Source organism: Molossus molossus, unplaced genomic scaffold, assembly GCF_014108415.1.
Source record: "Molossus molossus isolate mMolMol1 unplaced genomic scaffold, mMolMol1.p scaffold_m16_p_22, whole genome shotgun sequence".
Lineage (NCBI taxonomy): Eukaryota > Metazoa > Chordata > Mammalia > Chiroptera > Molossidae > Molossus > Molossus molossus.
The window spans coordinates 33064088-33086865 of NW_023425358.1; the positions used below are offsets into that span (position 1 = coordinate 33064088).

Here is a 22778-nt window from a genome sequence, read left to right on the forward strand (position 1 = left end):
ACAGGAAGAGGGGAAAAAATACTGGGAAATAAGATATCATGAAAGAATTCATTGCATTCATGCTGAGAACATTTTAGCAAGTAAATTTAAAGACAGCCCTGTCTTGCCTGGCCAGTGTGGCTCAGTGGATTGAGTGTCCTCCCATGGACTGAGAGGTCCCAGTTCGATTCCCCGTTGTGGGCTTGATCCCCAGTAGGGGGCATGCAGGAGGTAGCCAATCAATGTTTTCCTCTCATATCGCTGTTTCTATCTCTCTCTCTCAAAAAATAAAATACATATTTTTTTAAAAAGTCTTATCTTTTAAATATGGTCATTGGACTGTACAGCTAGCCAAATAAATGACCCTTAAGTGACTACAGCCCTTGGTTCCTCCTACAAAACCTAAATTGATAAGAACCTTATTTCATATTTCATCAGACAAAAACCTGAATTCCAAATACTCTTCTACATGTGTGGCTGCTTCCAGCCTTTTGCAAAGGAATATTAAGGGGTAAGAATGGAATTAGCCATATTCCCATAGTGCCACAAATACCTCACAGAAAAGAGTCTACCCAGAGGGGTGAAGATAAGTATCTCTTCCCCTACCTTGTTATAAGTGTAGGGTGTTGGCGAGGTAGGTATGATGCCAAATTTCTCCTTCTGATGCCTTCTCTGTGCCTCTAGTACCTGTCAGAGTCAGACCAAAGGGGACAGTTTACTGAAAATTACACTAATGACACACAACTTGAAACAGACTTCTGGAAGGCTGAGAAGGGTAAACACCTGCAGTCAACAATAAAAAAACTCCACATAAGTCTGGCCGGTGTGGTTCAGTGGTTGAGCATCGACCCATGCACCAAGAGGTCACTGGTTCGATTCCTGGTCAGGGCACATACCCAGGTTGTGGGCCCAATCCCCAGTGCGGGGCATGCAGGAGGCAGCCAATCGATGTTCTCTCTGATTGATGTTTCTTTCTCTCTCTCCCTCTCCCTTCCTGTCTCTTTAAAATCAATAAAGAGGCCTGGCCAGTTTGGCTCAGCGGTTCGAGTGTCGGCCTGCGGTCCAGAGAGACCTGGGTTTGGTTCCCGCTAAGGGTGGGTACCTCAGTTGCAGTTTGTCCCCGGCCCTGGTTGGGTTGTTCGAGTGGCAGCCACTCTATGTGTCCCTTTCACGTCGATGTTTCTCTCTCTCTCTCCCTCCCACTCTATATGAACAGAAAAATGTCCTCAGGTGAGGATTAAAAAAAAAACAAAAACCAATAAAGAAAAAAAAAATATATATATATATATTAAAAAAACTCCACATAAACACAATACTTTCAAAAACCTTTTCTTTTCCCTCTTATAACCAGCAATGTATTGGTGTTTGCCCAGGTCAAGAACGTTAAGATGAGGTCCCTGGAGGTTCATCACTCCTTCCTGCCCACTGGGGCGTCTGAGGTCACTGACGTTCCCTGGGAATGTCCCTCGTGCCTACGTGAAAGGAGACCAGTGCCAGCCAGCAGATCAGGTTCAAAGTACTTATTGCCATCAGAGATATAACACTCATGTTGGTCTGGGTATTAAGTGCTCCAAGGAGGTAACCACTGCCACCCACGGGGCTATCATCTTGGCTAAGCTCTCCATTGTCCTGTGCAGTGAGATTCCTGGGGCAGCAAGATGGGCAAACCCCACACAGTTCCTTGCGAGGTGACATGATGCTGTGGCTTTATGCTGGTGTGCTTCGTCCTCACACTCAGACCCACTGCTACTGCCTTGGCTGCTATGCCCTCAGAGCTGCTACTGATGGCAGGTACTGACAACTGCTACACCTGAGCTGGGGGCTGCACTGCCACCTTGGACAACTTTGCCAAGGCCACCTTCGATGTTATCTCTAAGATCTATAGCTTTCTTACCCCTGACCTTTGGAAAAGGCTGTTCACCAAGTCTCCCTATCAGGAATTCACTGATCATCTCATAAAGACCCATCCCAGAGCCTCTGTGCATAGGGCCCAGGTTTCAGCTGTAGACACCAAACAATGTTTATAAACAAGAAGAATAAAGTGAATCAATTAAACCTGAAAAAAAAATACCATTATAAAATGGTATAAAGAATTTTAAGGATAAATCTAACAAAAAATGTGAAAGACTTGTACACTGAAAACCACACAAATGCTGCTAAGTGGCTAGAGTGTCGGCCTGTCATAGGTTCGAAGCCATGTGCCTTGGCTGCGGGTTCAATCCTTGGCACTGGTCAGGGTTGTGTGGGAGGCAGTCAATGTGTCTTTCTCACATCTCTCTCCTCCCCTCCCCCACTCTATCTGAAAAATCAATGGAAAAATACCCTCAGGTGAGCATTTTTAAAAAAATGGAGCAATATAGCTCGCTCATGGGTTGGCTTGTTAAAATGTTATTTCTCCAAATTTATCTGTAGATTAAACACAATCCAATTCAAATCCTAGGTGGCTTTTCTGCTATAGAGAAATGAATTCTAACATTTACAGAGAAATACAAAGGATCTAGAATAGTGAAAACAACTTTGAAAAACTTGAAAAGACTTATTACACTAACTGAGGTCAAGACTTAATATAATATAAAGCTACAGGAATCCAGATACTGGTGTAAGGAAAGATATAAAGGGGTTGGCAAAAGTAGGTTTACAGTTGTGAGTACACGGAACAGAGTTTATTCTATTATTTATTATTGTATTTTTATTTGTATCATTTGTCCTACTTTTGCCCACCCCTGTATATATCAAATTAACAGAACAGAGTCTAAAATAGATGAACACATATATGGTCAACTGATTTTCAACAAAACTGTAAGGTAATTTCAATGATGCAAGGATAGTCTTTTTAACAAATGATGTGAAAACAACTTGACATCCATAAGGGGGTAAAAAACGACCTTGACCCTTATTTTATGTATATATACACTCAAAAAATAACTGACCCTGGCCAGTGTTACTTAGTGCTTCGAGTGTTGGCCCTAGCATCAAAGCGTCTTGGGTTCGATTACCGGTCAAGGGCATGTACCTGGTTTGCAGGTTCAATCCCCATCCCCAGTCGGGGCATGTGTAGGAGGCAACCAATCGATGTATCTCTCTCACATCAATGTCTCTCTTTCTCTCTCTCTGTCTCTCCCCCCCTCCCTCACTCTCTTCCACTACCTCTAAAAAGTTAATGGAAAAAATATCCTCGGGTGAGAATTAAAAAAATAAATGAATAACTCAAGTGGATCACAATCTGAAGTGTAAAAGTTAAAACTATAACTTTTAATAAGAAAACATAAAATCTTCATGTCCGCCCTGGCCGGTTTGGCTCAGCGGTTAGAGCGTCGGCCTGCGGTCCGGAGAGATCCCGGGTTCGGTTTCCACTAAGGGCACGTACCTCGGTTGCAGTCTGTCCCCGGCCCTGGTTGGTTGTGCAGGTGGCGACCACTCGCGATGTGTCCCTTTCACATCGATGTTTCTCTCTCTCTCCCTCCCACTCTACCTGAACAAAAAATGGAAAAATATCCTCGGGTGAGGATGATTTAAAAAAAAAAAAAAAAAATCTTCATGTCCATGGATAAGAAAATACTTCGATAGGAACAAAATGCACTAACTATTGGAAAAAAAAAAAAAGGTGAACTGGACTTGATCAAATCAAAACTTTTGCTATTAAGAACATATATACATATCCCATGGACACAGACAACAGTGTGGTAAAGGTCACAGGAGGGGGTTGGGGTCTGGGTGGAGGTGGGCAAAGAGTAGGAAAATGGAGGACATCTGTAATAGTGTCAACAACAAAAAAAACTTCTGCTATTCAAAAGACCATTAAGAAAACTTTTGTAAGCCAGACTGAGAGAAATATTAAAAATACATATGTGGTAAGCAGAATAATGGCCCCTCAAAGATGTCCATGTCCTAATTTCTGGAACTTGTGAATACATTACTTTCCATAGCAAAAGGGACTTTGCAGATTTGATTAAGGATTGTGAGATCGGGGGATTATCCTGGATTATCCAGGTGGGTCCAGTGTAGAGAGTGGAAGATGCTACAACGCTGGCTTTCAAAATGGAGGAAGAGGCCACAAGCCAAAGAACGAGGTGGACTGGAAGAGGCAAGGAAATGGATTCTCCCTTAGTGTTTCCAAAAGAAACACAGTTCTAATGACACCTTCAGCCATTGTAGACTCCTAACCTCTAAAACTGCAAGGTAATAAATGTGTGTTGTTTTAAGCCCCGAAGTTTATGGCAATTCATTACAGCAGCAGTGAAAAATGAATACATATGTACAATAAAAAACCTGTACCCAAAATATAATAAAAAATTCTTATATCTCAATTATAAAACCAACAACAAAAAGAGCAAAAGATTTGTAGCCATACTTCACAACAGAATGTCATACCCGTATTTCACAATAGAATGACCAATAACACATGAAAAAATACTCAACAACAGCAGCAATCAGGAAAACGCGATAATTAAGTCCATAATCAAATAACTTTATGTACCTTCCAGAATGTCTAAGATTATAAATACTAGCAAATAGGAGTTGGTGGTAAGAATGTGAAGTAACTGGACCTCTTATATAGTACTGGTACATATGTAAAATGGTACAACCATTTTAGAAAAACATATTACTTAAGGGGGAAAATATGTCCCTCAAAACTTGTAACTGAATGTTCCTAGCAACTTTAATCATAATAGCCAAAAATGTGAAACAACCCATGATGGCTATCAGTCAGTGAATGGATAAACAAACACACGTAGTCATATGATGGATGGAACACTATTTAGCAATAAAAAGGAACTAATACTGATACATGCAGTAACACAAATAAATTTAAAGCATGCTGAGTAGCCCTAGCCGGTTTGGCTCAGCAGTTAAAGCGCTGGCCCGTGGACCAGATAGTCCCGGGTTCAGTTCCCACTAAGAGCACATCCCTTGGTTGCATTTTGGCCCTGGCCCCGGTTGAGGTCATGTGGGTGGCAACCACTGGATGTGTCTCTCTCACATAGATGTTGCGCTCTCTCTCACCCTCTCACTTCCCTCTCTCCCTCCCTCCTGCTTTATCTGAAGATAAATGCAAAAGAACCAAAAAACATGCTGAGTAAAACACAAAAGGTACATTAAGTACAGTTTTATGAAATTCTACAACAGAAAAAACTAACCAATCATAACAGAAAGCAATCAGTGGTTACCTGGGGCTAGGAGTGAAGCTGGGAGCAGACTGACTGGAAAGGCACACAAGACAGCTTTTGAAGTGATGGGAATGGAAGGTTTTGTACCTTCATTGTGATGCTGATCATGCAGGAGTATCCATTTGTCAAAGCTCATCAAACTACACTTAATGTAGAATCATACCTCAATAAAGTTGATTTTAAAAGAATAAAATGACTACACCAAATTAAGCAGCCCATAGGTTTCTGAAGCTGAGCTCTCCCCCCCCCATTTGTAATACACATCGCTTGTGCTATAGAAATGTAAGTCCACAGGTAGCATGTTGATACACCCTGTGGCAGAAACAAAACATGCTTACCTGAGGTGCTACATAATAAGGGGTGAATTGGGGTGTCATCAAATCACCTTGGTCAATTTTGGCAAATCCAAAATCACACAACTTCACTGGGGCATCCTGAAATAATACAAATGGGAGTCATTGCCCCAGGGTTCTCAGTAAACATTAGAGGAAATCCAGGTGCAGACACATTACCTTGAGCTCTCACAGGTTTCTGGTTGAGACCTGAGTGTGTAAGTAGTGTATCCTCAGGTCTGGAGACAATGATTCATATTGAGGAATTGTTTACTAATACAGAAGTGTGCAATTTCTACCGACTCACAGTTAACTTGGTTTTATAATTCATAAAGGCAGCACTAAAATCAAAATCTTAGTCAAATGCCCCCTGGCTCTACAGACAGGCTTATTATTTCTCATCAATCCAGGGTGCTGCTTCAGTCATAACATCACCTTCATGACAGCCAGAGCAACTTACCTGATGGGACATGGTGTAGGTGACAGGGAGCGGGGTTGGAGAGAAAAACACACCTTATTGGAGTTAACAGCAAATACAGCTGTTACGTTTTAAGGTAATAAACACCTCCACACCCATTTCTGAACTATGTTGCAAGTGGCAGCACTAAAATGCAGAAAAGCAAGGCATCTCACCAAAGAGTTATCCTTGAAGAGCAGATTCTCAGGCTTGAGGTCTCTGTGTGCGATATTTAACACGTGACAGTGCTGAAGAGCCAAAGCTATCTGGAAAAAAGACATAATGGAGCAACCACATCTTAGAAGAATTAACTCTTTAATGCCCCTGGTTTAGAGAGCTCAGGATGTTAAAAAATTATCCTTAAGTTATATCCTTAAGTTATGATCGGTCTTCAATTTTAAAGCAGAAATTAAGTAAAACTTTCGGTACCAAGTAATAGAAATGAATTAAGCTTAGTTTACCTATAATGTGCATTTTGTTAAACAAAAAGAAAAATACAACAGTAAAACAATTCTTTCTCAGAAAAAACTGATGGCTAAATCCTGTATGGAAAGGGGAAATTGAAATGTCTCCACTCCCATTCATCGGCGATGTGACAAGCACTGCAGAGCAAACACTACTGGTGGTCTTCAGCAGGCGGGTCTCCCCCAGCAGGGCAGCGGCACTAATACTGGCTCAGAAGAGAGCTGCACTCTTCAGGGAGCTCAACTGTCAAGCTCTGCCTTCAAGAAAAATGAAAAGCAGCTCACTGGATTTTCCCGCCTGATGTTCCAATGTGCCCATCCCAGTTGTTGAAATGTTGCCTGTGTAGGTGGATGTAAAGGGGTTTGTTATACAGAAGATAATCAGACTCACTCGTTAGTCCTCATATTTGAAAAATACAAGGTATAATTTAAAAAATTAAATAGAAAGAGCAAATTCTACCTGTTCTTCAACTCTCAGTATGGAATTGTCTTAGCATTCCATATATCGGTTCCTCCCTACCAGAAAGGAAGCCTAAAAATTGCTCATGGAAAATTTGGAAAAATTTTTAAAATTAACCAACTGTGCTATGCTTTCTGCTTTTCTTTGCCTTGTTTGCTTGGCCTGAAGATAAGCTTCAAAGGTTTAAGCTTTTGACCTCCTTAAGAGGTTATTTCCAGTTGAATTCCTGGTATTGTTTGTAACATATATCACTTCTCTAGCAATAAAACGTGATGTCAAAATAGAGAATCTGCCCTGGCCGGTTTGGCTCAGCGGTTGGAGCGTCAGCCTGTGGATCAGAGAGATCTGGGTTTGGTTACTGCTAAAGGCACGTACCTTGGTTGCAGTTTGTCCCCGCCCTGTTGGGGTCGTGTGGGTGGCAACCACTCGATGTGTCTCTCTCATATCGATGTTTCTCTCTCTCCACCCCCCCTCCCTCCCACTCTGCCTGAAGATAAATGGGAAAAAAAAAAAGTCTGTGACCAGAAACAACCCAGAATTACGAAGACCTTATAATACTACTAAAATCCTATGAGAGAAAGATGACTCATAAGCAAAAAGTATCTTATATACAATTGTCAGAACATATTTTTATACCATACAATCTTTTAAGTGTTATTAGCAATCTTTTATCTCACAGTCCAATAACAGAGCTTGGAAGCCATATGTCTAAAGATATCTACAGTCTACAAGAGTTAAGATTACCTTCCTTCCAGAGTTTATTTAAATCGTACAATAGACAGTTGGCAATCACTTAAGAATACAGTCCCCTCCAAAGCATAAAAGGGGTCACATCTCTACTGTCAAGGCATCTTTTCTGTTCACATAACAAAGCAGGCAATGAGAGATCAAATAGAGCTTTTCTGTAAGCTTTCTTTTATTCCCCCCAATGAAATTGTGCTTGTTAACCAACATTGTTGGCAGTTTGATTGGTACCCGGGGTTAACTTGCCTGCTTTGTTACTTGGCTGGCTTGCTTCTCTGTAAAGTGCCGGTGCTGGCTGATTCTGTGAAATAGCTCTCCCCCTTCCATCATCTCCATTACAATTAAGAGTCGAGCCCTGTTTGAAAGCATTTGATTTTGTTAAGTTAAAAAAAAAAAAAACTGAAACATCAAGTAGCTAACCTAAAGAGACAGCTCATCTACAAAGTGTGTACTCCTAAGTCTAGTCCTACCCGGCCCCTTTGAATTGGATTCCTTGTCACTACCAGCTGGATACTATGCATAAGGTATATCCCTGACCTAAAATTTTTTAAGAAGCTAAAATGGGAGTAAAAGAATTAGTTCTGAAGACAATGATCCTTTTGAGGACACTATACTTAACCTGCTATTACTAGGTGTTAAAGAGGGGATGATCTTTTAAGTGACATGTTTTATGTCTGTATTTTAGTGCAGCTAGGCTAAAAGTGTATTGGAAACAGAATATGACTTTGTGTAGGACATGAATTTCAAGTCGTTTGGCTGGGTATTAGGCTGTCTTGGTTTTTCATTCTCTGTGTGTGTGTGTGTGTGTGTGTGTGTGTGTGTCTACTTCCCACCCCAACTCCACTAGTTTCTCATGTGACCCACAGCATGCCCAGCAAGATAGCTGAAAAGGGTCACACTGCTACTAAATAAAAGCAAAATTCTCATGTTGTCAAAATTTTTTATTTTGGTTACCGTCCTTTGATATAAATGCTTTCAGCTTCCATCCAAATGCTTTCACCAACAGAGCACAGTTGTAAGAAATAATTATTTCATTTCCAATTTACTTTTACAAATCCATCTTCTTTCTCCACCTGAAACATCTACCTGTCTCCTTCAAGTCCTAGCTCCCACATAACTGCTCTGTGGGACAACTCACCTCCCCAGCCTACAGTTAGCAGCTCTCCTTTGTAAGCTGAAAATATTTTATGGATGGCTCTCCTTGGTGCCTATCACATTGCTATGATGACAGATTTATATCTCATTCCCCCCAACAGAAAACAAACCTTATTTATTTTTGAATCCCTGGAAGAGACTTAGAATGCCACGCAATGGGCTTGCCAAACATTTGGCAGCTAAAAGAATAATGTTGATTTCTTCCTTTAAAAGGAATGTCAGACTAAGCAATAAGGGGTTTTTTGCATTATCAACCTCTAAGACATTGCCTAGAATAATATTTGGTCCCCTTTCACTAATTTGAAATACAATCTGTTTTAGTTCCACATTACATGCTTTTTTAAAAGAGAAAATAATCACAATAATCAGGGGGGCCAGGAGAATAGGTGGGGTATAGATGAAACAAGACTGGCAATGAGTTGATAACTACTGAGGCTAGTTGATAAGGATTCATTACAGAATTCTATCTGCTTTCACAAATGTTTGAAATTTTCTAAAACAAAATGTAAAGAAAGAGAAAGAGGGAGGGAGGGAGAACAGGAGACAGCGAGAGAGAGAGAGAGAGGGAAGGAGAGAAAGGGGAAGAGAAAGAGAAGGCACAAAAGAGAGGAAAACCCCACTACACCTTGGCCTACATATGGAGAGGTGGGCATGGTATGATGACCCGTGTAGTCTTACCTGGGGCTGGACTCATGAGGAAACTGTACACTGTTAGCAAACACTTCAATAATTTGAACTATATTTGGATGTGTGGCACACATCATGTGCAGACGTACCTTAAAGAGAACAGAGGAAATGTTTCTGTATGTAGGAGATGCCATCACTTATTCTCCAACTCCCTCCCCCCTCAAAACTGACCACAGTAGGCACAAGGGGCTAAGCCTATTATAGTAAAAAACCTCATCACCTAGAATGATGTAAGAAGGTGGGGAGGGGGTGCCACACACAAATTATCTCCTTAATGCTCTTTCCATAAATAAAACCTCAACAGATTACTTTCTCCTGTCCTATCTATTAGCAAATAATTTATTTTATTTCAGATATTATTCAAACATTTATAAGCAAAAGAATAAGTCCTTCACTGTGCTATTATTAACATGTCATTAACAGTCCGGATAATTTAAAATGTCTATTTTTAAAAACTAGAGCCTGTCCGGTTTGGCTCAGCGGTTGGAGCGTCGGCCTGCGGTCTAGAGAGGCCCAGCTTCGGTTCCCGCTAGGGGCATGTACCTCGATTGTGGTTTGTCCCCGGCCCGGGTTGGGTCGTGTGGGTGGCAGCCACTCTGTGTGTCCCTTTCACAACAATGTTTCTCTCTCTCTCTCTCTTCCTCTCTCTCCCTCCAGCCCTGTCGGAACAAAAATGGAAAAATGTCCACGGGTCAGGATTAAAAAAAAAAAAACTAGAAACATCCTCAGAGCACTCCTGCAGCATACTTTCAAGGCACTTTTCACCAGAGCCCTCCGTGTACTATTTTATCTCCACTCTTCCAGGACTTTTTCCAATAAGCAAAAGCAGAAGTAAACCTGAAATAAGTCTAACTACTTCAATGTATAAGAATCACATTGATTGAAAAAGAAAAAGAGGTGGTTGAAAGGACACAAAGCTCTACTAACAGCCTTTGGTACTGATAGATGTAGTACTGCTTTTTGTTTTTTAATTTTTTTTCTTTTTTGATTTTAGAGAGGAAGGGAGAGAGAGATAGAGATAGAAACATCGATGAGAGAGAACATCGATTGGCTGCCTCCTGCACGCCCCCTACTAGGGACTGGGCCCACAACCTGGGCATGTGCCTTGACCGGGAATCGAAGTGGCGACTCTTGGTGCATGGGTCGATGCTCAACCACTGAGCCATACTGGCGGGGCTGTGGTACTGCTTTTATAACAATAACATGAATAGCAAAAAAAACCTTAGATGTTAATGCTGGGCCAGTGTGCCTCAGTGGTTGAGCATCGACCCATGCACCAAGAGGTCACCGGTTTGATTCCCAGTCAGGGCACATGCCCAGGTTGTGGGCCTGATCCCCAGTGGGGAACATGCAGAAGGCAGCCAATCGATGTTCTCTCTCATCAATGTTTCTCTCTCTCTCTCTCTCCTTCTCCCTTCCTCTCTCTCTAAAATCAATATTTAAATTTTTTTTTTTTAAATTCTTCATGCATCTGTGTATTCTCTCCAGGAAGCTGCCCTTCTTGTAAAAGGAATAATTCTTGGGTACTTCAAATATTTAGACAAGTCAAGGTAATAAAGAATCATACCTCATTTCTAGCTTTTGGACGATCAAAAAGAATTTTCAGTGCAAACCGTTCTTGGGTAGAGTTCTTCACACAGACTCTAGATTTGGAGAAAAAATCAAATCAGAAATCATCTATGTTACAGTGAAAATTGACTTAAAATTTGTTCTTTGAAAATTGTACTTCTAATCAAGAATATATGCTGGTGCATTTGAACAAACTTGCCCCCAAGGGTAGCACATTGAAAGGCAGAGAAGTATCTCACCCACTCTTCACAGGCCTCAGCTCCTAAGCCACGTGACATCAACTCAAGACTGGCTGAGAAAGAAATAATGGCCTCTGCTGGCTATAGGTGTCCCTCACAGTGGCTCCATAGGATCAACATCTCAAATAATTCCATGTTACAGACCATGTGACTTGGTCACTTATATATATTTCTGAATAGTTGAGAAATAGCCTAATATAAATACCTCCACTTGTTAAATTAAGGCTATTTCATAAATCTGACACCCCTGATACTTTTAATTAATGATGTATTTCAAATGGCCCTTTTCAGGACAATTTTGCCATAATTTTTGCACATGAGTCTCTTACCTAACTGGACCACTAATTCCAGCTCCCAGTTTCTGAGTCCAATTGATATTATATTCCTCTAAAATGGAGGTTTCCTATTAAAATAAAAAAAAGGAGGGGACAGAGAATAATTCTCCAATTAAAAAGCTGAACAATTAAACAGAGATGGGACAACAGAAGACCTCATCACTCAATATCTCTTATGAGAGGATCTGATAAACAAAGCTTTGTGTTCTGTACGGCTTTATGATTAGACATTTTGTCTAAATGACGAGGTTAGGCATTGTTTTCCAAAGAGAGGAAGCAAAACCTTTAGGACAAAAAATTCTTCAGCTCGTCTACAAGGTCCATTTTAATAGAACCACTCAATGTCTTGTTTTTTTCTTTGGAGTGTAGGGGTAAGATATTCTTTCAAAATGCTTCACTACTAAATACGTATTTGCTAAAATGGTCAAGTATTTTCTAAGATTCCAGAAAAATTGGTCTCATATATGCTGCTATGATATAGCGGCCTATATGCTTGAACAAGCTGATCAAATTTTTGGAATGACTGAATAAATTGAGACTTAAAAGTTCAAATAAAATAGAGTAAACATCGTAATAAGTTTATATAATTTTTCAACAGCACCATTTTGAGCACAAAGATATTCTCATATTCATTATATAACTATATTTTTTATATTTTTCAATAGATTTTTAAAATAGTTTTCAATAGTTCCAGATAGATTCTCTACAGTTTATTGAAAGCTTTCATGAAATTACTGTTTAGACACTGTTACGCTGACCTTCTGTTGCCTTACATTTTTAGGCAAGAAAGCTATATATTTAAATTGTGGTAGGCTAAAATTCATTTTTCGGTGTTCCCACAGGTAGAATAGGAAACCAACTGCAAACCTTGAGAAATTAGGCCAAAACTCATGAGTCTTTCAAATTATTTGGTTGCAATGAAAATCTGATAGACCATATTTACCACTAGAATCTTGATTCCCAGTGTATGAGAACAGGTTATCTGTCCATGTAACACTAGTGCAGTTAGTATGTGCCACATATGGGACTAAATTAAGAGATTTAAACAGAGCTTCTGCCCAGTGAATATGCAAGTGTATAAAACAAGCTCAGAATAGCCTTCACAGGAATGCTCAGCAATTGTGGTGTGAATGACTAGAAAGCGGAACTAAAGCCAGATGATGGAGGGATACTGATTTGAGAGGGACCAGCAGTCATTACATAAACTCCCTTCTCAAAACTGTACATCGAAAAAATAAATAAACTGTACACTGAGGTTAATAAGCTTGTCATAGTCATACAGTAAGCTACAGGCACTAACAAGAATCTATGGCTTTGGCCTCTTTCCCAACACCATTCCTCCTATCAAGTAACCATCCAGGCCTCGACATGAAGAACAGGGACGAATCTTGCCCAACCAGGGAGGGAGGTTCCAGGCTCTGTCTCTCTACTCACCACCTCCAGAACAGAATTCAAACCTACCCATTTAACTTGTCTACCTTTTTCATGTTTCCACTGCATGGCCTGTTGGATTTAGAAGTGTTTGAGAAGGTGGAGAATAATACAGGATTTGGAAAGAGGGAGTTAGAGCATAGTCTAAGCCTCATGGTAAAGTCATTTGCCAAACCTTTCCTCAACTCTAAAGAAAACATACATTTATTTATAGGGGATTCAATGAAAAATAAAAATTTGTCCTATGGAATTATTTGTTATAGTCAGGTCAAAGGACTGTTCATATGCCCAGTTTCAGCGATGTGAAAATACCATTAGGACAAATTCTTCACTGTGCTAGTGCTTATTAAGATGATATTCTACCTGATGGGCAGCCAAGACAGTTCAACTTATAGAGGCTCCAACTGGAGTTTTGACACTTGGCTTTGCAGAAGGTAAGAGAGGCACTACTAGATCTCTTTATTGCCCTGATTTCTGAACCCTGTTTTTCTTACACCTCTTGTTCTCTTTCCCAGGTTTAATTCTTGTACCCTTGTTGATGGTGCCATAAACACTCACCAGTGCTAAGGCTTCACTAAGTCCAGTTGGGCAAAAGAATTAACACTCTCAGACCTGTCAACTCTTCTATGTGTTGATCGCATATTTTCTCACATATTTTAGTGACAAAGGAGAAGGTAGAATGGCATGAGTCAATTCAAATACTTTACTAAAGGAAATTATGGAATACTTCAGAGCCATCAATGACAAATACCTCGACTGGGTTCTACTAAAGAAACATACACTGCCTTAAATTAAGGATAGAGATACATGGAATAATGAAATTCTTGAGACCCCCCCCCCTTTCTAGACCAAATGTCAGCAAATTACAACCCACAGGCAAAATCTATCCATTGCTTGTTTTTGTAAATAAATAAAATATATTTATATATAACATATATAAAAATAAAGTGAAATAATAATATAATAAAAATAAATAGCCTTGGCCAGTTTGGCTCAACGGTTAGAGAATTGGCCCGCGGACCAGAGAGTCCCAGGTTCGGTTCCCGCTAAGGGCATGTACCTCGGTTGCAGCTTGTCCCCAGCCCCAGCTGGGGTCGTGTGGGTGGCAACCAGTCAATGTGTCTCTCTCACATTGATGTTTCTCTCTCTCTCTTCCTCCCTCTCTCCCTCCCGCTCTATCTGAAGTAAAATGCAAAAATGTCCTCGGGTGAGGATAAAAAATATATATTAAAAATATAATAATAAGTGCCCTGGCTGGTTTGGCTCAGCAGTTAAGAGCCTTGGCCTGCGAACCAAAGAGTCGCAGGTTAAGTTCCAGTCAAGGGCATGTACTTTGGTTGCAGCTCAGTCCCTGGCCCTGGTTGGGGTCATGTGGGAGGCAACCAGTTGATGTATCTCTCTCATATCAGTGTTTCTGTTTCTCTCCCCCCCACACTCTATCTGAAGATAAAATATATAATATATAATATATAATATATAATATATAATATATAATATATAATAAATGAGTAGTAAGAATTTACTGGACTAAAAGAAACAATCCAACTGTAAATGCTATCTATGAGAGACACACTTTAGATTCAAAGATGAAAATAGGTTAAAAATAAAACGATCTCAACAAATGGTGCTGGGAAATATAGATATCCACATGCAAAAGAATGAAGTTGGACCCTTAACACTATACACAAAATTTAACTCAAAATGGATCACAGACCTAAATATAAGATCTAAAACAATAAAACGCTTAGAAGAAAACACGCAAGAGTTTCACAACGTTGGATTTTGCAATAATTTCTTGGATACGACACCAGAAGAACAAGTAACAAAAGAAAAATAGACAAAATGGACTTCATGAAATTTAAAAATTCTGCGCATCAAAAAACACTCTTAACAGAGTAAAAAAGGCAACCCACATATTGGTAGAAAATATTTGCAAATCACACATCTGATGGAGGATTAATATCCAGAACATATACCCAATTCAAAAAATGGGCAAAGAACTGGAATAGATATTCCTCCAAACATATACAAATGACCAATAAGCACATGAAAAGATACTCAGCGTTACTAATCATGAAAAAAATGCAAATCAAAACTCCAATAAGATACCACCTCACACCCATTATTAGGATGGCTACTATCAGGAAAAAAAAACAACAACAAAAAACAGAAAATAACAAGTGTTAACAAGGATGTAGAGAAACTAAAACTCTGTGTACTACTAGTGGGAATATATAATGGTATAGCTGTTATGAAAAACAGCATTTCCTCAAAAAAATTAAAAATAAAATTACCATATGATCCAGCAATTCCACTTCTGAGTATATACCCATAGAATTGAAAGCAGGGTCTTGAATAGATATTTGTACATCCATGTTCACAGTAGCATTATTCTCAATATCTAAAACATGGAAGCAACCTAAGTGTCCACAGACAAATGAATGGATAAGCAAAATGTGGTTATACATGCAATGAAATATTACTCAGCCTTAAAAAGGCAAGAAATTCTGCAATATGCTACAACACAGATGAACCTTGAGAACATCATAATGTGAAATAAGCCAGCCACGAAAAGACAAATACTATGTGATTCCACTTATATGAGGTACTCAAGTAGTCAAAATCATAGAGACAGAAATAATATACTACAATAAAAAAATGAAAAAAGTAAAAGGATGGAAAAAGATATGTCACAAGTAACCATAAGAGAGCTGGAGTAGCTATACTGACAACAGACAAAATAGACTTTGAAACAACAGATGTTAATAAAGAAAGGGAAGCATTTTTTATAATGATAAAAAGGCCAATTCAACAGGAAGACATGACAATTATAAACATATATATATACATGAACCCAACATGAGTCCAAAAATAAATGAAGCAAAAATTGATAGAATTTAAGGGAAAAGATAGAAAATTTAAAAATAACAGATTTCAATACTTCCCTCTCTCAGTAATAGACAGAAAAAACAGACCAAAGATCAGCAAGGATATAGAAGACAACACTATCAACCAACCTAACCTAACAGACATTTACAGAACACTCTATCCATCGACAGGGGAATATATATTTTTCCCAAGTGCACATGGAATATTATGGAATATTCTCCAGGATAAAACATATGCTGGATCATAAGTCTCAATAAATTTTTAATCATGGATTAGAGGTCAATATTAAGATGGCAAATGTCCCCAAACTGACCAGTAGATTCAATGGAATCCCTACCAAAAGCCCAATCAAGCTGTTCTCAGGTAGTCAGGAAGCCTAAGATCAAGTGCCCAGGAAAACAGCTTTTCCAGCTGACCTCTAGAGGTCTGTTCTCACCATTTGAGGGACAGCCTCAAAAATGCAAAACCATGAAAATCAACACAATGCCAAAAGTTTAATTTGATGTGATGCTGGCTTGCTTCCAAGGGAATACATCATAGTCAATACTGGTTGTTAGTTCAGATATTTTCACCTTCACTAATTTGTATTGGTTGGGCACACTCAAATTAGCACAAAGATTCACCAATGGCCTGTCAAGTATGTGAAGGCTAAAAAAAAAAAAAAAAAAAACCAAGAAAATTAGGTTGGGCAATAATCACCAAGTGAAGAAAACAGTGCCTCTTTCTAACCACTCATAAATTGTTATAAGCTAATATTCACCAAGCTCTTACTAAATGTTAGCTCTTGTTATTAGCACATTTAGATATCTTTGCTCATTAAATCCTCAAAAATATCCTATGAGCTGGGGAGTATTTTTATCTCCTTTCTATGGATGAGAAACTAAGGGATGAGGAAGTGAATTTGACTTACTCAAGGACACAGCTAATAAATGGCAAAGCTGAGATTTCAACCCATGAGTCTACCTAGAGAAACTGTTGTAACCACTAGGTAACACTTAATATCTGTCCACTAGAACATTCCTCTTCTACTCAAAACACTCCCAGACTTCCCCTTCTACTTAGGGTCCAAGTACAATGGTCTATAAGGTCCTGTGTGCTCTGGCTTCCCATTACCTCTCTATAACAATCTATACAGACCCACTACATTCCAACGACCTTGCTGTTCTTGGACCACACAGGAAGCTGCACCTACATTATGCTTTGTACCTGCTGTTCCCACTGCCTGAATATGTTCCCATATTCTTCTCCAAGACAGTGGAGGTTTATTCCTTCATTCTCTTCAGAGCTCTATGCAAACATCACCTCAGAGAGGCCTTTCTTGACCACCTTTCCTAAAATAGTATTCCTTATACCTCTTATTTATAACCACCTGGTAATGTGTATTACCTAATTCCACCATCTAGACTATAAGCTCCATGAGAGCAAAGACATCCATGAGGCTGGCTTTGCACCACTAGTGCCTAAGACAGCATTTGGGACAGAGACAAAGTTGAATTTAAAAATCTGCCACATGGCCTTGGCCAGTTTAGCTCAGCAGTTAGAGAGTTGGCCTGCAGACCAGAGAGTCCTGGGTTTGATTCCTGCTAAGGGCACGTACCTCGGTTGCGGTTCCTCCCTGGCCCCGGTTGGGGTCACACGGGTGGCAACCAGTCAATATGTCTCTCTCACATCGATGTTTCTCTCTCTCTCCTCCTCCCTCTCTCCTTCCACTCTATCTGAAGATAAATGCAAAAAATGTCCTCCGGTGAAGATTAAAAAAAAAAAAATCTGACACATGGCCCTGGCCATTTTGGCTCAGTAGTAGAGCATCGGCCCACAGGCCAATGAGTCATGGGTTCGATTCCAGCCAAGGACACATACTTTGGTTGCGGTCCTCCCCGGCCCTGGTCAGGGTCGTGTGGGAGGCAACCAGTTGATGTGTCTCTCTCACATCAATGTTTCTCTCTCCTTTTCAATCCCTCTCCCACTCTGTCTGAAGAGAAAATAGAAAAATATCCTCGGGTGAGGATTAAAAAAAACAAACAACTGCCACATGTGCTTTAATTCACAACCCAGTCATATAACTTTAGGCAACAATTCTTGACCCTATATCAATAAAATCTCAACTAAAACAAAACAAAAAAAATGGATATATCAAGGCAGTCAGTCTTTTATTTATTAACTAAAAATTGATTATTATAATTGTTTATTAGGTAAACAGTATCCAGAGAGTAAATTCTAGTGTTAACTGAAATGTTGATTTTAGATCTTTCACATGCATAGGATCTGCCTTCATAGTGTGTTCTGAATTTTAATGTAGTTGTATTAAGTTGAGCTTGAGTTGATAAATTAGAAACCTTGAACCAAAATTCTATAGCAATGACGAGATATGTAATGGCTTACAATGACCTTGATTTCTTTTCAGCTGAGTTCATCCCATCGTGTTCCCTGCTAGGTGTTAGATGCAAACAAATGCTTTGCAAAGCAGTCCCGCTTTATCTCTCCAGCTGGCAGCGTATGACTATAGCCTACAGATCTGTGTCCACCTGGCTCCAGGTTTCAGGGCCAAGTGCCATTCTCTTTACAGGGGGAGTCCTTATGGTTTCCACTTTATTAACGAGCACAGTAATAGTTTTTCTAAAACACTTAAAATGCCTGTTTACCTCTTTTGGAGGTACTGACCTGTCAAAGCAATCTTTTAGAAATCTGACCTTCCTTAGTGTATACATTATATTTTGATGTACCTTTTAAAAGGTAAAGTTTTTTGGTAATGGTTTATGGTTTCTATAAGCTTTATCACCCAAAATATTGTTAGAAGTTTTTCTTAATCAGTTATTGGTAATAGTGATTATATCTTAAAAGGGAAAATACAGTACCCCTAAATTGCCAACGGATGCCTGTCCCTCAAAAGAAAAGAAAATTCTTGCCCTGGCCAGTTTGGCTCAGCGGTTGAGCGTCGGCCAGCGGACCAGAGAGTCCCAGGTTCCATTCCTGCTAGGGGCACATACCACAAAAAAAAAAGAAAAAGAAAAAGAAAAAGAAAATTCTTAAATGTACTGAGCTGACTTAACACTGTAAAAATAAGTAAATAATATCTATTAAACTTTAAGCTTCATGTTCAATTTATACAAGACTCTAATTTCCTAGCCTAGGTAACTTTCTCTTAGTGCCTTAGTGCCTCAAAGAGTTTAAAACAAATAAATAGCCCAGCCGGTGTGGCTGGGCGGATTGAGCATCATCCCATGGCCGGAGGTCAGGGTTCGATTCCAGGTCAGGGCGTATGCCCTGGCTGCGGGCTCGATCCCCAGTAGGGGGAGTGCAGGAGGCGGCCCACCGGTGTTTCTCTCTTACCTCAAACGTTTCCATCTCTCTCTCTCTAAAAAAAAAAAAATCAATACAAACATATTTTAATAGTAAATAAAACAAGTTTTAGAAAAATTGTCATTTTATTTGGGTCATTTTAGAACACATAGTTGCTTCTTGTTGTTACCAGACCAGTAAGTCACAGTTAGCTCTTCCTAAATAAACTCAATGCTCCCTAAGAAGAGAGGGGAGAGGAAAGAGAAAAGTGGAGGGGAACACAAAAAAATGAGAACAGTCTATTCCCCCAAAGGACAGGGTTTGTAAGAAGGTGAACCATCTCCTTCTGAAACTGCAGATTTCCACGAGGCTAGTTTCAAACAAATCAGGGGGATGGGTGAAGTCCAAGTCTCCAAGCAGATCATCGGAAGCACACGCTGGGGCACTTGAAGAAATCTAGAGTAGAGTAGTAGGACCCCCCACCCCCGCCCCGTCCCATTCACAAGTATCTCCAGCCACTCACCTTCCGTTCCAGCTGAGCACAAATCACATCCCCGCTTCAACCAGGTTAGTCGGAGACACCCCCCCCCCCGCCCCCCATACGCACAAACCCTTCGCCCCTGGGCTGGCCACGGAATCCGGGGAAGACCGAGACCCGAGAGTCGCTGGAATCTCACTCCAAGTTCTCTCCGCTTTCTCAGGCTGGAAGCGAGAGGAATGCCACAGGGACAAAGCGGGGAGGAAGGAGGCATCTCCTCCTTACCTTGATGGCTTTCTCCATGTCGCTCTCCTCCGACATGCTCCGCGGGGCCCCTACGGTGGGGAGCGACCGAGACTGAGCGGCGGCCGGGTCCCACCGCAGCAGCCGAGGGGTGGAGGGGCTTGGCACTGGGGCTCCGGGGCCTCTGGACGATGGGTAGCAGCTGCCCCCGGGGACGGGCGGGGATGAGGGTCCCGGCGCCGGCTCTGCTTCAGCAGGCGGCTCTAGGCTGGCGGCGGTGGCGGCCCCTGGGGACAAGCCTTTGTGCTGGGCCCTCCGCGGCTGCTTCCCGGCCTCATCCCCGGCCGGGGACGCAGGCTCCCAGGGCAGGGCGAGACGGAAAGGGCCCCGGTCCGGGGTGCTGGGCAGGGGCCTCGAGGGGCCGCCGCTTAGGCCCGGGGTCGCCAGGTCCTAAGTAGGAGCCTGCGCCTCCGCCTCCGCCGCCGGCACCGCCGTGAAGCTGAGGCCGAGATCGCCGCTCCCGCTGCTGCTCCCGCAGCCGCTTCAGCGCCACTCATCGCCGGGACACCCGCGCCGGGCAGCCCCGCCCGCCGCCCGCCCGCCCGCTGGCGCTGTGCCCCGCCTCAGCTCCGGGCAGCCCCGCCTGCCGCCCGCCTCCGCGTCCCTTTGGCTCCATGTGCCCCTCGCCGCCGTCCGCTGGGGTTTCCGAGCCGCCCCCAAAGGGCGCGGCTGGCTTGCAGGCGCCTGCTAGGGCCGCCCCAAGGTGCGCCCCAGCCAGGGCAGGCCCCGGGGCCCTCCGCAGCGCTGGCGCGCGCTGATGACGCACAAGGCCCGGGTCCGATGGGGCAGGGCCCGCGGAGAAGCCCACAGATGGGGTGGCAGCGTGAGCGTGAGCGCCTCCTCCTTGCTCCCTGCGCCACAGACATTTAAGCCGCCGGCGACACCGTGCAGAAAGGACTCGGGCATGTCCCCCCGTGAGAGCGAGGAGGAAACCGAGGCCCGGGGCGGGCCCTGCGGTAAGAGAACAGAATGGTGGATAACGATAGCTGTAACGGTTCTCTGTCCGGAGCGTTCATTGTACTTGAAGCTCTTTTCCTCTTCTAGTTCCTCATTCTCTTTTACGAAGCAGGCATTTGTCGCCATGAGGTAAGTATGTTCGAAACCCCGTTTACGGATTAGGTCACTGAGACTCAGAGAGCCAACCTCAGGCACAGCTAAGTGGTCCAGGTCTGGGCTCCTTCCCCACCCACAGCCCGGGAGCTTGCAGGAGCTTTTGGCTGATACCCTCTGGATGGTTCTTCATTCATTCATTATTTACGGAGCACCACTGTGCCAGGCCTGCCGCTCACTAAGGAGACCTTAGGAACAAGACGGTAGCTGCTCTCTTTTCACGAAAAGATAGCAGAAAATAAACAGGGGACAACAGAGTTTGTAGGTGCTAAGAAGAAAGTGAACAAGATGCAGAGGTAAGAGAATAACTGGATGTGGGGACTTTTTCCGGTTCGATGATCAGGGAAGGTCTCCCAGGAGGTAACAGTGAAGCTGAGACGTCTGAGGAACTAGAAGGAGCTGTCTGTTGGAACTACAAGAAGGAGATTTCTGGGCAGATGGAACAGCAAGTGCGAAAGTCCTAAGGTGGAAATAAGCTAAATGTGTTCAAGGAGCAGAGTGAACAGAAGGAGAGAGTGATAAAGGATGAGGTTGGAGAGGTGGACGGAGGCTGTATCATATACATCCTTAGGAATCATAGTAAGGACTTTGGATTTTATTCTAAGCCACCAGAAGATTTTAAAGTAAAGAGTGATGTAATCGTGTTTATGTTTTAAAAGATCACTCTGCTGTATAGAGAATGAAGACAAGGAGAGCTATTAAGAGGCTATTGGAATAATCCAAATGAGAGATTGTTATGATGCTTGAACTAAGGAGGTGGCAGTAAAGATACAGTAGATGGATTTATGCTATCTAGGTTAATTTGAGGTTGATGTGCAATATACCAGAGGGTAAGTCAAGTACATAATTGGGTATTGTGGTGCAAGCATAATTGTCCTCTTTGTTGGCTATATGCCTATAAGACATTTAAAAAATATATTTTTATTGATTATTTTAGAGAGAGAGGGAGAAAGAAACATTGATATGAGAGTGAAACATCAATTGGCTGCCTCCTGCATGCCCTCTACCAGAGATCAAGTTTGCATGTACCCTGACCAAGAATAGAACCTGCCACCTTTCAATGCTCACAGTACAGTGCTCAACCAACTAAGCCACACCAGCCAGAGCTATAGTACATTCTTCAGCTCCCTATCAGTAGGTATGGTCATGTGCTCTCTGCAATGGAAAGTGAGCAGAAGAGATGTGCAGTTTCCAGGATTGGCCCAGAAAATCCATCAGCAGGTGCTCCTCTGTGCTCTTACTTATTCTGCCACCTGGAAGATGGTAGCTAGGTTCTGGAGAAGGAAAGTCCTCAAATGGAAGATTCCTGAGTGGAGGAGAACACTGCCCCATCAACCTAAACATCCACCCAGGACTATTATATGAGAAAAAAATAAATAAACCTCTGTTGTTTTGAGCTTTTATGTGTTTGAGTCTTCTTGTTATAGCAGCTTTGCTTGTGCTGCCTAATACCAATAGAAAGAGTTATCTAGCCATAAACTTTGGGAGAAATTTTCCAAATGGCTTGAATGACATTCATAACAGGAAATAGAAGGTACCGTCGATTCATTTATTCATTCATTGATTCCGTAAGAATTTATTAAGTGCCTCTCTGTGCCAGGCACTGTGCTACATAATAGAGATGCAGAGATAAAGAAGAGACAAGGTCCCTGACTTCAAACGCTGAGTCTGACAGCATGTTATCTGCACATGCTTTCCC

The 22778-nt window shown here is 41.8% G+C and overlaps 1 protein-coding gene across 6 annotated transcripts in view; it reads right to left on the minus strand.

The window, feature by feature from the left end:
• Positions 1-20728, minus strand: part of MAPKAPK5 (MAPK activated protein kinase 5) — a 32091-nt gene extending 11363 nt beyond the window's left edge. For 2 of the 6 annotated variants that reach the window (XM_036276782.1, XM_036276780.1), the window contains exons 1-8: positions 15315-15357; positions 11584-11657; positions 11014-11089; positions 9438-9535; positions 7851-7959; positions 6113-6202; positions 5486-5581; positions 586-666 (exon numbers count right to left, since the gene is read on the minus strand). In XM_036276782.1, the coding sequence (XP_036132675.1) occupies positions 586-666; positions 5486-5581; positions 6113-6202; positions 7851-7959; positions 9438-9535; positions 11014-11089; positions 11584-11657; positions 15315-15353 (663 nt within the window). In that variant the 5' untranslated portion in view covers positions 15354-15357. Of the gene's footprint in view, positions 1-585; positions 667-5485; positions 5582-6112; positions 6203-7850; positions 7960-9437; positions 9536-11013; positions 11090-11254; positions 11308-11583; positions 11658-15314; positions 15358-19951 lie in introns of those variants that run through there. The other 4 variants (XM_036276783.1, XM_036276781.1, XM_036276784.1 and 1 more) reach the window with 4 other exon arrangements.
• Between the last annotated feature and the right edge of the window lie 2050 nt (positions 20729-22778).